Source organism: Empidonax traillii, unplaced genomic scaffold (assembly GCF_003031625.1).
Source record: "Empidonax traillii isolate 1590-97213 ecotype Southwest subspecies unplaced genomic scaffold, ASM303162v1 scaffold774:size298837, whole genome shotgun sequence".
Lineage (NCBI taxonomy): Eukaryota > Metazoa > Chordata > Aves > Passeriformes > Tyrannidae > Empidonax > Empidonax traillii.
The window spans coordinates 229,380-243,214 of NW_020955967.1; the positions used below are offsets into that span (position 1 = coordinate 229,380).

Sequence of the window (13,835 nt, forward strand, 5' to 3'; positions counted from 1 at the left end):
ATAAGTTTAAGTAAACCATGTAATTAAAAAAAAAAAAAATCTAAGAATTAGTTATGAATTGAATGGCATCACCGTAATTCGCTAGGATGCTGAAAGGAGAGTAGAGATCACAGAGTGAATTGTGAGTGCAGCACATCAGAAAATCACAGCATTCACTTTAAACATGGCATATAAAGGAAAGGTTATAGCACTGTAAAAACTTCAGATATCAGACTTACCATTCTTGGTCAGATACTGAACACTGGCCATCACCCCCTCAGTGTAAACTCCGGGTTCATAATTGTCCATTTCACCCGAAACAATGTGAGCAACCCTGGAAGCACGGCCTCGGATGGCACCTGCCGCACGATCCAGGCCATCCGCATCCTGCTCCGTCAGGGCAATGATACATTTGTTCACATCCTCAAGAATGTGGCTTTCTGCAAACAGAACAACACTGCTCTTAGAGTGGCACCTCTCCCACAGTCAGACACTGTTTAGACACAGCTGACAACACTTTTTAATTCCCCTGTTGGAATGCATCAGACAACACAGCTCTGGTGAAAAACATTCAGCAGGAAACCTACCCAGAGCTTCCTTGAAATTCTCACAACAATGTATTGATTCCTAGCATTCAAAGGTACTGAAATACTCTCCTAAAAGCAATAACAATAAGAATATAGTGAGGCAGAAAGTGTTACAACAATAGAAGAACCACAAAACCTTACATATGAAGTGAATATGTGCAGAATGAAGGACAATTTCTAAGTGTTAAGGCTGCTCCTTTCTTGTTGAAACCCTCTTAAGCCACCATGACAACAGTTTCCATAAAGAAATGACTCTCCAGAGACAAACACTTGCCCCAAAAACTAAACTAACTTTTTTGACAACAACGTGTTAGGATGTCCATGCTAAATCAAACTCTTAGGTGAATAGAAAAAGACATATTTTTTGTATGGTGTTAAAATAACACTATTAATAATTAGATTTCAGCAATATTCATATACAATATATAATACTGTATATGAATTACGAAATATATACTTCTTATATATCTTCCACACAATTTATATTTCTTCTTATTTATAGTAATATATTTGCTGTATTGCTGCATACATTCTTGGTTTATATGCTATAATAACATTAGCATTTCTAAGTCACCCATGAAAATCTGAAACATTAAAAAAAGAGCAAAGATTTCTCTAGAGGAAAGCACCAGGAGAAAATGGTTGCTTAGAGACTGATGGAAGCAACTCTTGGGTAGACATGGTGAGAAATGAAAAGGCAGACAAATGGAGAAGGGTGCCAGTCAAAAGAGAATTACACAGTTCTTCTAAAATAAATTATCGCCCCTCCACCTTTCTGAATGTACAATTTTCCTCAACATTTTTAAAATGGCAATAGTGAAGTTGTGTTTGTGCTTAACAAACCATTTTTTGATACTCAAATATATCTTAATGGGGAGAAAGGAAACAAAACAAAACAAAACAAAACCAAAAAAAAAAAAAAAACCAACCAAACAAAAAAACCACAAACCCCCAAAAAACAGAGGGAAGGACAGAGATAAAGGAGCTGAAGTAAAATTGGTCCTAAACCCAAAGGGTAAATAGACTCGAGTTAGGGTTCAGATCAAGCTAGAAGGCAGTAATGTCAAGACTTAGAGAGGGAGCAGTTATGTGCTTTGTTACTATTCCCATCTATATGACAAATACCAAAGGGCATATTCCTTTTTTTCAGGCAAAATAATTTAAAAATAAAATTTAATTTACATTACAAAGGGTAATACCATAAAATATAATTTAAAAATATAGCTTCTTTAGAGCTTTAAAGCTTAAGCACTTCTTAAAAGCTTCCATATTAGTGTTGGCATTGAATTTCCTTTCATATACAGATCTACAGTCTGCTTTTTCTCTCAAGAGAATGTCATAAAGGAATATTAGAAATGCATGATGTGAAAGCAATAGATTTGTTCCATCTTCAGAAATACCACTGTGATACTTGCCTTGCACTAAGCCACTAATTATTCAGAGCTTACATGTTTCGTGTAAATTCACGTGACTGCCATTTGGTGCATCAGTATTAAATTATATTTTATGTTACACAATAAATTGGACAATCACAGTAACTCAGACAGATAAAACACACAATTAGGTAGTCCTAAATTACTAACTGGGTTTCATATGAGTATCTTGGGATTGCCCTTATGCAAAAAGCATGAATTCTAGTTCAGTTTATGGAAGTGATACATTACAGAATGCCTCTGTGAACACAGAATGTCCATGTCACCAATCTCCAAGGTCGGCAGAAAAGGAGAAGTTTAATAATGGTTGTTGGAGGTGAGCCAGATTATGAAGAAATGGAAACTGCATTTGAGATGTGGAAGAATCGAGAAAAAGGAGAAGTGTCTTTTGAGGAATGGAAAACTAGCCTTGGGAACACCACTGCTAATGGTCACACTAATGTTTAAGGACTGTTCATGGTAGCTATGTTAATATTAAAACCTATTTGTAGGTTGACTCCTTCATTTTCTATTCCCTCATGGACTTTGCCTGCAAGGCATAGAGACAGTGTCTCATAGGTCAGTTTACCTTGAGGTACTGACCAATCATGTTTTCCCTTTGTTGGCTCACTCCCTGTTGACACCTCTCCATGTTTATTCATATACACCAGTCCAATTGTTGTAAGAGGATTTGCATGCTCCTCCCAATCACCGCCCTCTTTCTAGATCCTTCCCTACTTGACCCTAGAAAACCCACCATTTTCTTTCAATAAAGCAGATCAGCCTTGGCTTTTTGGGTGTTCACTTGTCGTCTCGTGTGTTTCTTTTTTGGGTTGTGAGCGGGCGTGAACCTAACCCTTAGCCACTGCCCACTGCCCACTGCCCTCTTATCACTATCTACAGGCTAGGCAAGAACCCTGAGCTGGTCCAGTTCCTTTCCTACTTACAAAACTGTGACAAATGGTGACTTTGTCAGCACTGTTGACTCAGTTTGTGCATATTTGGTAACTGTGCTCATGAACTGACAACTACATGGGAACAGGACAACTCCTTCCATTCCACTCACACCAAACACACCACACCTAACTGGGAAAGAATGGGGCACATAACAAGGTGTTCCAGGCACTAACCTGTGCTGTCCAGGTTATAACCTATCCCTCATTTTCCAGGAATCTCTTCCTGGGTGCTTCCACACAAACCAGTTTGTGAATGTGCACAAGGCTGAAGCACTGATGGAAAGAGAGGGCTGATGTGCTCAGAATGCAGGAGAAAGGACTAACAAAACCCCACTTCTGCTGCCACAGTTATGTCTAAAATGAAGTGGCATAGGTCACCATTGTATTGGGTTTAATGTTGTCCAAGTGTTGACAGAGATGATTACAGATGTGGATAGCACAGCCTCCAATTGAAGGGCTTTTGCGTGAAAAATACTGTGCTCTTTGTTGTTCAGCAAAGACAGCAACTGAAGGGGTTAGTCTAGTGTAAACAGAAAGGCAGGGCTCTTCTGGGATCTACCAAATAAAATCTCCATAATGGAAAAACGTAGTTAACTGGTTATTTTGTATGACAAGAATTTCAAGTGAATTTTGAAAAAAACTTGCATGTGGTTTAATGGAATACTGTATGAATGGAACACATGGTGGAAAGCTCCCCATTTCCAAATCCTTCTAAGACATGCCACAAACAACACTTTTATGGAACAGCAAACATGGGCCCAGATGCTCAACAGAAATACAATTAGACCTGTATTTTGTGGCCTGAGATTCCAATCAGCAGCTTTCTTCCAGACTGGTAAGACTACTTCTAAGTCATTACTGACTCTTATTATCAAAGCCCAAAACAGTATCAGGGAACATAAATTAGAATGTTGTTGTTATCCTTTCAGATACTGAGTTTCAAAGAAGACAAAGATGGAAGCAGATTTCATTAACTTTATATTGTCCATCCATCTTATACTAGAAAAGCTGTGCAACCTCTTTTCTTGCTACGTCCATACATGGCCTCATATAAGGGGTCACTTGAGAACTGGAGAAATGCCCTAAGCACGTCAGAAACTCCCAAGCTCTTGTCAGTGTGACAGAATGCACAGCCAGTGTCCACACACAAGGAGTATAAAAGATCTTGTCCCCACATACAGGTCCTTGTAACAGGGTGAGTTTGAAAGATGCTGAGGTTGAAAACCAAGACACTGTTGAGAGCTCAACAATAAACCCAGTATTTATTACAAAAAGTGGCCAAGTAAACAGGAACTCAAGAGACAGGAAAGGAGAGGAGTGAACTAAGCCCTCAGTGAAACCCCCACTCATGCAGGTGTGTTTTACGAGGTTGTCTTACTGACCCCAGAATAACCAGAATTCTCCATAGCAGAGGCTGCATCCTCGGAGTGTCAGCAGGCTCACAAGATAGCGGGCACCCCCACAAAGGCAACGTTGTCCTTCACGTGAAGCTTGAGAGCCCCGAGCATGAGCCACCCACGCTTTTTATCCAATTAGGCGGTGACGTCTCCCTAGGCTGATGTGGCAGCGCCGCCCAGCCAGAGGCCTTCAGTCACTCCCCCCATTATGTGAGTGCACCCCTTCAGCACATGCGGGAGAACTTTGGGATTCCCCTGGCACTTGCAGTGTTTCACTCAAGGGGTCTTATCTATTTTTGTCTGGGGGCTTTACTTCATTCTCTCCTCTTCAGTTTCTCCTTCAAATGTCCTCTGCAGACAATGAGCCCATCACAGAACACCACACAGTTTATACAAGAAACTCTCTCTCCAAGGACGAAGCTCCAGTTTATCAGCGAACTTGGCAGGCAAAGAACAAAACTTTCGCATGTGGATGGGCCAAACACAGACCAAAAAAATCAACAATCCCTGATACAGTCCTGCACAGCAGACTGAATACCACAGCCAACATGCAGCCTCTCACAATGTTCTGAAGCTCTTCCCAGATGAAGTATTTCCCAATCAATAAAACCTTGCTTAATTTCATTTTCCCAAAGCACAAACTTATACATTTGCCTTAGGAGATCTAATGGAAAAGAAAAGAAATCAGCACTGATCACAGTCCAGCTGAGGTTGTTTTAATCTCTATCTTTCTTACAGATGCTTCTTCCCCCTACACAAAATGCACTAGGTCAACTTCTGATTTTCATCCAAGTATCCTACTTCCCAGAGCAGAAGAGGAAGATTAGGATTATATACCATCTCTTTGTCATGAGTCAATGTCTAGTGTAAGAGCTAATTGTAACAGTGGATTGATAGATGCTTAAAGAAATTGTCAATTTGCCGTGGTCGCCACAGCAATTACCGTGAGTGGTGCACTGTGCCTTCTGATTTTCCTTTGGGATTCTGGTGTTAGTCATAATGGCCCAAAATCATATCTGAGTGGAGCTAACCAATGGATAATNAAAAAAAAAAAAAAAAAAAAAAAAAAAAAAAAAAAAAAAAAAAAAAAAAAAAAAAAAAAAAAAAAAAAAAAAAAAAAAAAAAAAAAAAAAAAAAAAAAAAAAAAAAAAAAAAAAAAAAAAAAAAAAAAAAAAAAAAAAAAAAAAAAAAAAAAAAAAAAAAAAAAAAAAAAAAAAAAAAAAAAAAAGTGAACCAAATGGAGAAATGGAGACATTATGAAAAAAAGAAAAATAGTTACTAGAAATTTAAAAAATATAGTATATGAAGAAGCAATAGAAAACTCAGTTTGATCTCCCAAAGACAAGCTGAAAAATAAAATACGCTTTTCTGCAAGCCCTAAACCTAAAAATGTATGCAGTGATAGTTTAGCCTGACCAAAATGATTTCTATCTTTTACCCTCTGTTCGTATGATAGGATGGGAAATGAAGAAACTTCGTACAAAAAGTCAGCTTCCTTTCAGATGAATCTTTTTCCCTGGATGTGCTACTCAGAAAAGGATTCCAAGTATGGCAAAAGACACACTCCCACAGACTCATAATGCTTTGATGAACACCAAAAAGATGCCTGACAGCAAATAATTGTCAATAATATCCACACTTAAATTGAGCAAGTTTCAGTGCCAGAGTTAAGAGAACAAGTGGAAAGTGTAAGTCCTAGGATATGATTCCCTGCTGTCACTCCTTCTGTATGCAGATTTAGGAAAAAAAGTTACATTTGATTCCCACCTTTTTGCTGCATACTGAAGTTCAGACAATACTCAAGGCCATGTCTCCATGATTAATTTTATGGAAATAGATTTTCTTGGCACCTGTGGCTCTTTTAATATATTATCTACATTCTACAAGCAAGACAGTGTTTTAGTCACTATTCAAAAATGAAACCACTGGTAATCACTTAATGTTCAAAGTCCCTGGCAATTTCAAGAGAAGAATTTTTAAGTTAATAGAAAAGTGGAGAAAAATTACTCAGAACAAGGAAAATGCACATCCTTCCTCCTCCAGTTGCATTAACTAAATATACTTTATCTGCCAAAACTAAGCAACTAGATGATAATTTCTAACATTGTTTGTTGCTAATCCATCTGACAACACTGCCATTCTGTCTCACACTAAAAGTGGTATTGACGGGCAGGGTTCCCAGTCATCTGGTATTTATTCAAATGCATTAAAGCTTCCAAAATGCTTCCAAATGTGTTATACACAGAACATACAAAGTGCATAAATGTCTACTGTTATGTCCATCTAAAAAAAGGCAAGGAAGATCCAGAAGGCTAGGTTATAAAGCTTCACTTCAGTTCCTGGGAAAATGATGGAACAAGACCTCAAGGAATGCTCAAGAAAAGCAAAGGAAACTTAGGACTTGATGTAAGCCGACAAATATTCTCTTCACTATGGGCATGATGAAACACTCGCACAAATCACCTGTGGAGGCCAGAAATTAACTGATGCAGACAAGTGGGTGCAAGTGATGTTGTTTTCAGGTGCTAGCTAAAATAAAATATTATTACTTTTGTGGCAGACTTTTTCAGTGCTGTTCAACTACAAAATCTCCCTCTGAAAGGGAAATTGTGATGCCAAGAGAGATCAAATGTGGAAGATGCACGGACAAGGAGCCACCTGAGTGACTCATGTTAATGGGCACTAGGCTGCAAGGACAGATTCTTCTGATAGAAGAAAACATCTACAAAATGTGCCAGGCTGTTCCAGGAAGCAGTAGGCTAACTTGGGGAAAAAGTGCCATCTAAGAATATTCAGTATTGTAGGACATCAGCGTGGAAATACGGTGTCTATCGCAAGCAGTGAGCTGGAGGCTGCAAGACAAAAGCTAGAAGACAGCGGGAGAATAAGGATAGAAGATGGCTGTGGGCAGTGAAAAGAGGGAACAGCAGAAAGGCACCCCCTTAGGCAAGGTTCTTCGGGATCTATCATTATCTGTGCATGTCCCTGTAGATTACTTTTGAGGGAAAAGAGACACAGTGCTTTATGTTTTGAGAAACTTCAACCTGTAGTCTGAAACACTGGCTTTAGTTCTGTTCCCAGAAAATACTAACTGAAGCGAGTATTTCTTTTGGACTTTACCTTAGGGTGAGCAAAGTATTGACTGAGCTGGCAGCCACTCCTCATGGTTCATTTTCATTTACATATGCATGAATGATTCCAAGACGTTAGTATTTAAACTCAAGAAAGCTAAGGAAAAAAGAAACCAAACAAACAACCCACACAATAAAACCAAACACATCCAAAACCCTCTGCCACCTCACCACCAAAAAAGACTCTGAAAACTAGAATATTTCCTAAAGGGAGCATCTATTAATTGCAGAGGTAGTAGTCTAAAAGTATCAGTTTAACAGCCAGTTAAAGGTTTCAAATTACAGAAAATTTCTCTCCCCACATGAGTGAGAATCATACAGCAATATGAATCCTTTCCAGAGTTTAATTTCTTTCCCTCATTCATTTTAACTTGATTACAATAAAATTTGGTTGGTTTGAGATGTTAACTGCTTGGGCTTTAATCCTTATCCTCCACTTCCTGGGCACAAAATTCAGCCTACAGACAGGTTCCTGGGTTGTCAGCTTCCCCATTTGGCCCAGATGTATTCTAGGATCTTAGGGAAATGAAGAAAGCATCATCTTAGACACTCCTCATATTTCAGTTTCTCGCCTTTCCTAAAGCTTTACACAAGCCAAGCTTGGAGAGCTTTGGAAAGAGAGCACTGTAGAAGCACAGAGACCAAGCTGATACCCAGGTAACACCCTCCAACACTCTGTCATGTGCTGCTGACTTTGAAGGACCAGAAGGGGAAAATAATGAATGGGAAATGGTAGCAGGACAGGAAAGAGGAGACAATGAGGAAGGAAACAAAACAGAGCATTCTTGCTTAATCCTTGGAAATCACCGTAACCACAAATCAGGTTTGCAATATGCCCTCTCTCCCTTTTCTACTGCTGCTAACTTCCAGAATGCACATAGCAGTTTTTACTCAGATTAACCATGTCTCAGCTATGAACCCAGGTAATTATAATGTTAATAACCTAGGTAATTAATATGTTAATACCATTCTTTCCTAAAAGAGCATTCTCTTCACCGAAGTAGCTATAGTCAAAACACGGTGTAATTTGCCTTCCGAACAAATTCAGCAACTTCAGCTTCTTGAAGTACAATGGAATACACCCCTTCAAACTTAATGTGACCCATGCTAGCCCCTGATCACAATGGCCAGAATGCCATTTGGCCTAGACAAGGCAACAATGGCCTAGAAGACCTTTTTGTGTCTCAGCTACTGCAGAGAGACTGATACTTCAATGTGAAGTTACTTACACTGGAATTCTCGTGGTACATGTACATCCTGGTCTAGTGAAGGGTGTCCCTGCCCAAGACTAGATGAGTTTTGGACCATTCTATTATTCCATGATCTCTTACATCTGATCACAAATATGGGGACTGATGAATAGTCCTCCCTTTCCTCTTACACAGCCAGTAGTACTTGAACGGGCCTGCTTCATACACCCTGCTTTGCTAAACTGCTCCAAAAAGTAGCTAATACATTTCAAATGTATTTACACTTAATACAGCAAGAACTTCCTAAAAGCCATGAGTTAATCTGCACACATCCCTCATCCCCTACTTAAATTATAGGAATTTAAGTTTTCATGAGCACGGCATGCTGGAAGAACACTCCCAGATAACCTTAGCTGTGCATTTATAGGTTAATTCACCATGGTCTATCACTTCTCTACTGAGGTGTGAGGACGGTAAATAAGTGATAACAGTCAAAATGAAACAGTTGAGGACTGGGGCAGGAGGGGCAGGGAATCACTGCAAGGATAAATAGAGTCACCAGAAGAAAGAACCTCAGAGAGGTTGTTCTTGGTCTGAAAGCAATACAGGCCCAGCTGTGAGCAGTGGGATGGACCAGACCTGCACGTCCCTTCCTACCACAATGATTTTATGATTCTGTGAATACAGAGGGGAAAAAAACAGTAAGAACTGCCGGGCAAAAGGAGCATGGGCTAAGGCTGACATATAAGGTTCCCTAAATTACTGAAATACGTCTCTGCTGCATCAGCAAGGCCTTTCACAGATTTTGGCATAAAATCGTTCAGAACGTTTGCACCAACTGTCAGCCTTAACTTAGACTTTTCTTTTGTGCTAGTTATCTTAGATATAATAATTACTTTTCATTCTTCACTTTAGCTACTGGATAATGGAGAATCATTTGCCTTACAATATCCTGTCACATTTTTACTTAGTATGTGGCTGCCAGTTCAAAAAATACACAGGATAACCTGGGCCTGTCTCCTTCATTTGCACTGCAATGCACAACCAGAGCATTCATTATTCCCCTCAGAACATTCTCTCCCCCAAAAAAAAACACAAGATACACTTTCCCTTTCGTCCTCCTTGATAAATCTCAAGTAAAAATCCTGGGAAGCTTCTTTTTTTCCAGTAGATGAACCACAAAAAGGGGAGAGACTTTTCTTGGCAATTTGTTCATTTGTTTCTTCATTCCCACTAGCTTTTCAGCAGTCTGCTAGAACTGAATTCCTGCAGGAGAATTCTTAACTACAAGAGAGGATTCTCCTTCAGCATATGAGAAGACTGTGTCACATGAAAAATGTTCCACAAGCTTTTGCTTGGTGTTTTGTGTGCTGCCTGCCTGTTTTGAATGCAGAGTTGCTTACACACCTGATTAATTAAAGCAGATAAAAAATACAAAAACAAAACAAACAAAAAAACCCCAAACAAACAAAAAAACACCCAACAACAAAAAAAATCCAACCAACCAAAAAAAGTTGTACTCTTATTGCTGTGGAAGTTGAGATTCAATTTTCCATATTGTTTGCTCTGCCAAAAGAGAAGAACTGAACTCTGCAGTTTTATTGCCTCAGGTGAAATATGAATTGGCCCTAAACAGGGAATAAGTAAATTTGTTTTCTGCCCTTCTATGGCTAGGAAATGGAAAATTTATTGGTGCTTTCTAAATTCTGCATTCAAAATCCAAATCTAGCTAAAATATTACCTAACTTCATGAAAATATCTCTTAAAAACTCAGAAAGGTCTCGATAAATCATAAATCTTCAAAGATTAAAATGGCAAAGGCAATGTTTTCTGAGTAACAGATTATCTAAAGGAATTAGTTTAGGCCAGGAATTACACAGAGTCTTATTGGAAATGAAAGTCTTTCAAACAGAGAAATAACTAGCCAGATAAGTACAGGGAAATAGTCCACAGCATGTATCTTAAAAATCAATGCATAGCTGATATCCTGGATCATAATTTTAGGGTGGATTGTAGAGAATGAAGAGCTGGCAATCTTCCCAGTTTGGACCAAACAGCATCAAAAGAAGTTTGCAATTACTAGGGAATACTCTCAATGCCTGTTTTTGCATCAGCTGGAAGATGTGGTCAATTTGTCACCTTCAAAAGACTTCATTTCCTCAGGTGGGGGAAAAGAGGGGAAATTAAGGGGAAAATGTGTCAACTATTTAGTTTTGTTAGATTAGTCATGTAAAACTGGGAGACTTTTTGCATTATCTGTTTTATATTGTGTGCAGCAAAGCAGACCCTATTATGTTAAAACAGTGGCTACTTTCAGGTTATAAGATATTGTCAAAAGATAATAGCCACCTACCACTCTTAAATAATTATTCAGGTGAAAACGGGAGCCCCTGGTGGTCTAGAGGGTTAAGGCGCTGCACTGTCACTGCAGAGACCCGGATTCAAGTCCCGGTCGGGGCCACTCCCTGGGCAGATGGAGCTCATTAGCCCTGTAAGGCAATCCATCTACGTCCTGAGGACCTCGCTGCCACTGTCCAAGCGTGCTTGGCCCCGGCAGATGAACCTCAGAATTAAAGGGTGGGCTCAGTTCCGCGCACACTGTGTCTCACCTAAAAAATCCAATGCGCAGGCTGGAAGGTGTAAAGACCTTCCCCGGTTCTTCGTTCGCGAAGACTGGCCATTACTTATTCTCTTGTAACAGCTTTATATCTGCTACAGTAAGAATCTGATGAAAACATAATAATGCTATTTCACAAAACAGCCAACCCCCAGACAGGGCAAGTGTTAACAGACAGAAAACATTTAACTGACAAGAGACAATTTGGAGTAGGAAACTCTGAAGTCTCGCTACAAAAATGGTGAGTTCTAAGCTATGATAAATTTGGCAGTTTTCCTGGTGGATACTCATCTGCAAATTGTGTTGTTTACTGCTGAAAAGAGTTACCTCTTCCTTGCAGAGAGAAAAGTTGCCTTTTCACTAGACCAGCTTTTCCACTGAAGTCTAAGCTGGTACAATTTCTGTTGATGGTGGAGGGGCTGGTGTTGCTGTTTTGGTTTTGACCTTTGGGGGTTTTGGAGAAGTTAAACTTTGGGGAGTTTAGTTTTAAGGTTTTTTACACTACCATGAACCAAATTTATGGGATCAAATTGGAAGGATCTGCTAAACTTAGGGACAAGAGAAGTCTGGACACTTAAGTCAGACCTTGTGTACCCCACAATTTCAATTATCTTTTATTTCACACTTTTTTTTTTTCTCCCACACCATGCTAATAGGCCCATGTCCTTTCCAGATGCTGGAGGTTCCAAAGGGTAGGCTGCCTTTGGATAATCGAGAAAACCTCCTTAGTATCCTACTGCTTGTTATCAAGTTCACAAGAGGGGACCTTAGAGGAAAACTTCACATTCAGTAATCAGGTTTTGCTCATCTTGTGTGCATAAGTAAGTCTTTTTTCTCGAGTTCCATTTTTAAAGAACACATGGATTTGACAAGATGCACACAGCCAGCCTGGGAGAACAACTTCCAGTAGTAAAAGCATACTTAGAAGTTTCAGAACTACTACACAACTTGAGCCTGCTCTGCCAGATAAACATTTTGTATCTTATCCTTGAAACAGAGAGTATGGCATTCTGTACCACAGTAGCACTGTCACCTTAAACTCCAAGTGGCATTGACCAAAATCTTCCCTTACCATTTGGTTGTGCTTATTTTCATACTATTTTTTGAAACACTTGTGTATGTTTCCAGTAGGCCTCATTACAACAAGGAAAAAAATCAATTCCTGAAAGCTGCACAAAATCATTAAAAGTTACTGTCACAGCTGCAGCTGGAAAGCCATTAGCAACCACGCTGTTAAGGAATAAACACAAAAACCTAATGCCAGTCTGCACCAAACCCATGCATCTTAGAACACACTCAAAAAGTGTGACATATCTCAACTCAGCCAGGTCACAAGCAAATACATCAGCCTTCAAAACTCTTGAAGAAGATGCCAATAGTTTGCAAAGCTTGTGATGAGAAACAAATCTCACCACTAAGTAGGTTTCAGCAACAACTTACTGATGATCAGTAAGAAGTGAGCAGGAACTTGAAATGACAACAGGGTCTAAAGAGAATTAACCAAGGTATCTTTTTCTGAGAAAACTCTCCCCTCCATACCTGCTCTGCCTAAATTGCTGAAGAAAAATTTGTTCCATTCCGTTCCTTGGACCTAATCTTAAGAAGAAGGCTAGAAACATTATACAATGGTCTGTAGGCCATAAATTAAGGCAAAGTAAGCCAAGGTAGACATTTGAATAGGAGAAATAGGCCTAAAGCCAAGGCTTTCTCCAAGCTTCAGTGACTGGGGTAAAGACAATGGAAAGTTAGAGAGGTCACACTGAGGAATACTACAGAGATCCCAGCCTCAATGATGAAGAAAGGCGGATGTACCCCTAGAATTGAGGGCCAAGAAAAGCTCTGTCCCAAGCTCCACCCAGACTCCAATATGTATGATGAGATGTTGTAGTCATATGAATATGTATGTAAGATGTTGTAATCATAGAAGTTAGACTGTATAAATTACCCTGTTTTACACCGTTACCCTCGAATAAGTGCTTTGTGGTGATAACTCTGCTTGTTCCCGACGTTGACAAATGAATACCTTTGCAGCTCAAAAGACCAAAAGCTTCTGGGTGTTATTTTACCAGATTTCTTGGATTCAAACTCCATATGAAATTTCTGAATGGAAACTTTAAATCATCAAAATGACAACTCCATTGCTGAACTGCACTACCAAGCTCCTTAGTGTAAGGAGTGTAAGATCGTTATCTTTGCCCTTGAGCCTAAGCCATCAATGCTGCAAGAGCAATTTGCAGTTAGATCAGTGCATCTTCTGGGGCAAGGATATGGATACCAAAGGGAGGTAGGAGACAGTGCTAGATTTTCAATTACACCAAAATGGATACCATGAGCACCAACAAATTTCCAGGAAGAAGACATTCCTTGAAAGGAAAGTGAGAATGAATTGTTGAACTATTAGTTGTGCTGTGTAGCATGTATCAAGTTCGACAGTAGGGTAGGAACATTTGATTACCATGATAATAAATTTGGGGGATTTGGTAGGAATCGGTGGAAACAGCAACCTGCACGTACCATTTCTGCTGGGCAAACTGGTATAGACTTTTATATAAAATAGAACTCAGAG

The 13,835-nt window shown here is 39.4% G+C and overlaps 1 protein-coding gene across 1 annotated transcript in view; it reads right to left on the reverse strand.

Moving 5' to 3' along the window:
- The window catches only part of LOC114066560 (catenin alpha-3-like), a 173,674-nt gene that overhangs the window by 114,329 nt on the left and 45,510 nt on the right, over positions 1–13,835 (reverse strand). The window contains exon 3 of the mRNA XM_027901339.1: positions 219–419. Coding sequence (XP_027757140.1) covers positions 219–419 — 201 coding nt within the window. The remainder of the gene's footprint in view (positions 1–218; positions 420–13,835) is intronic.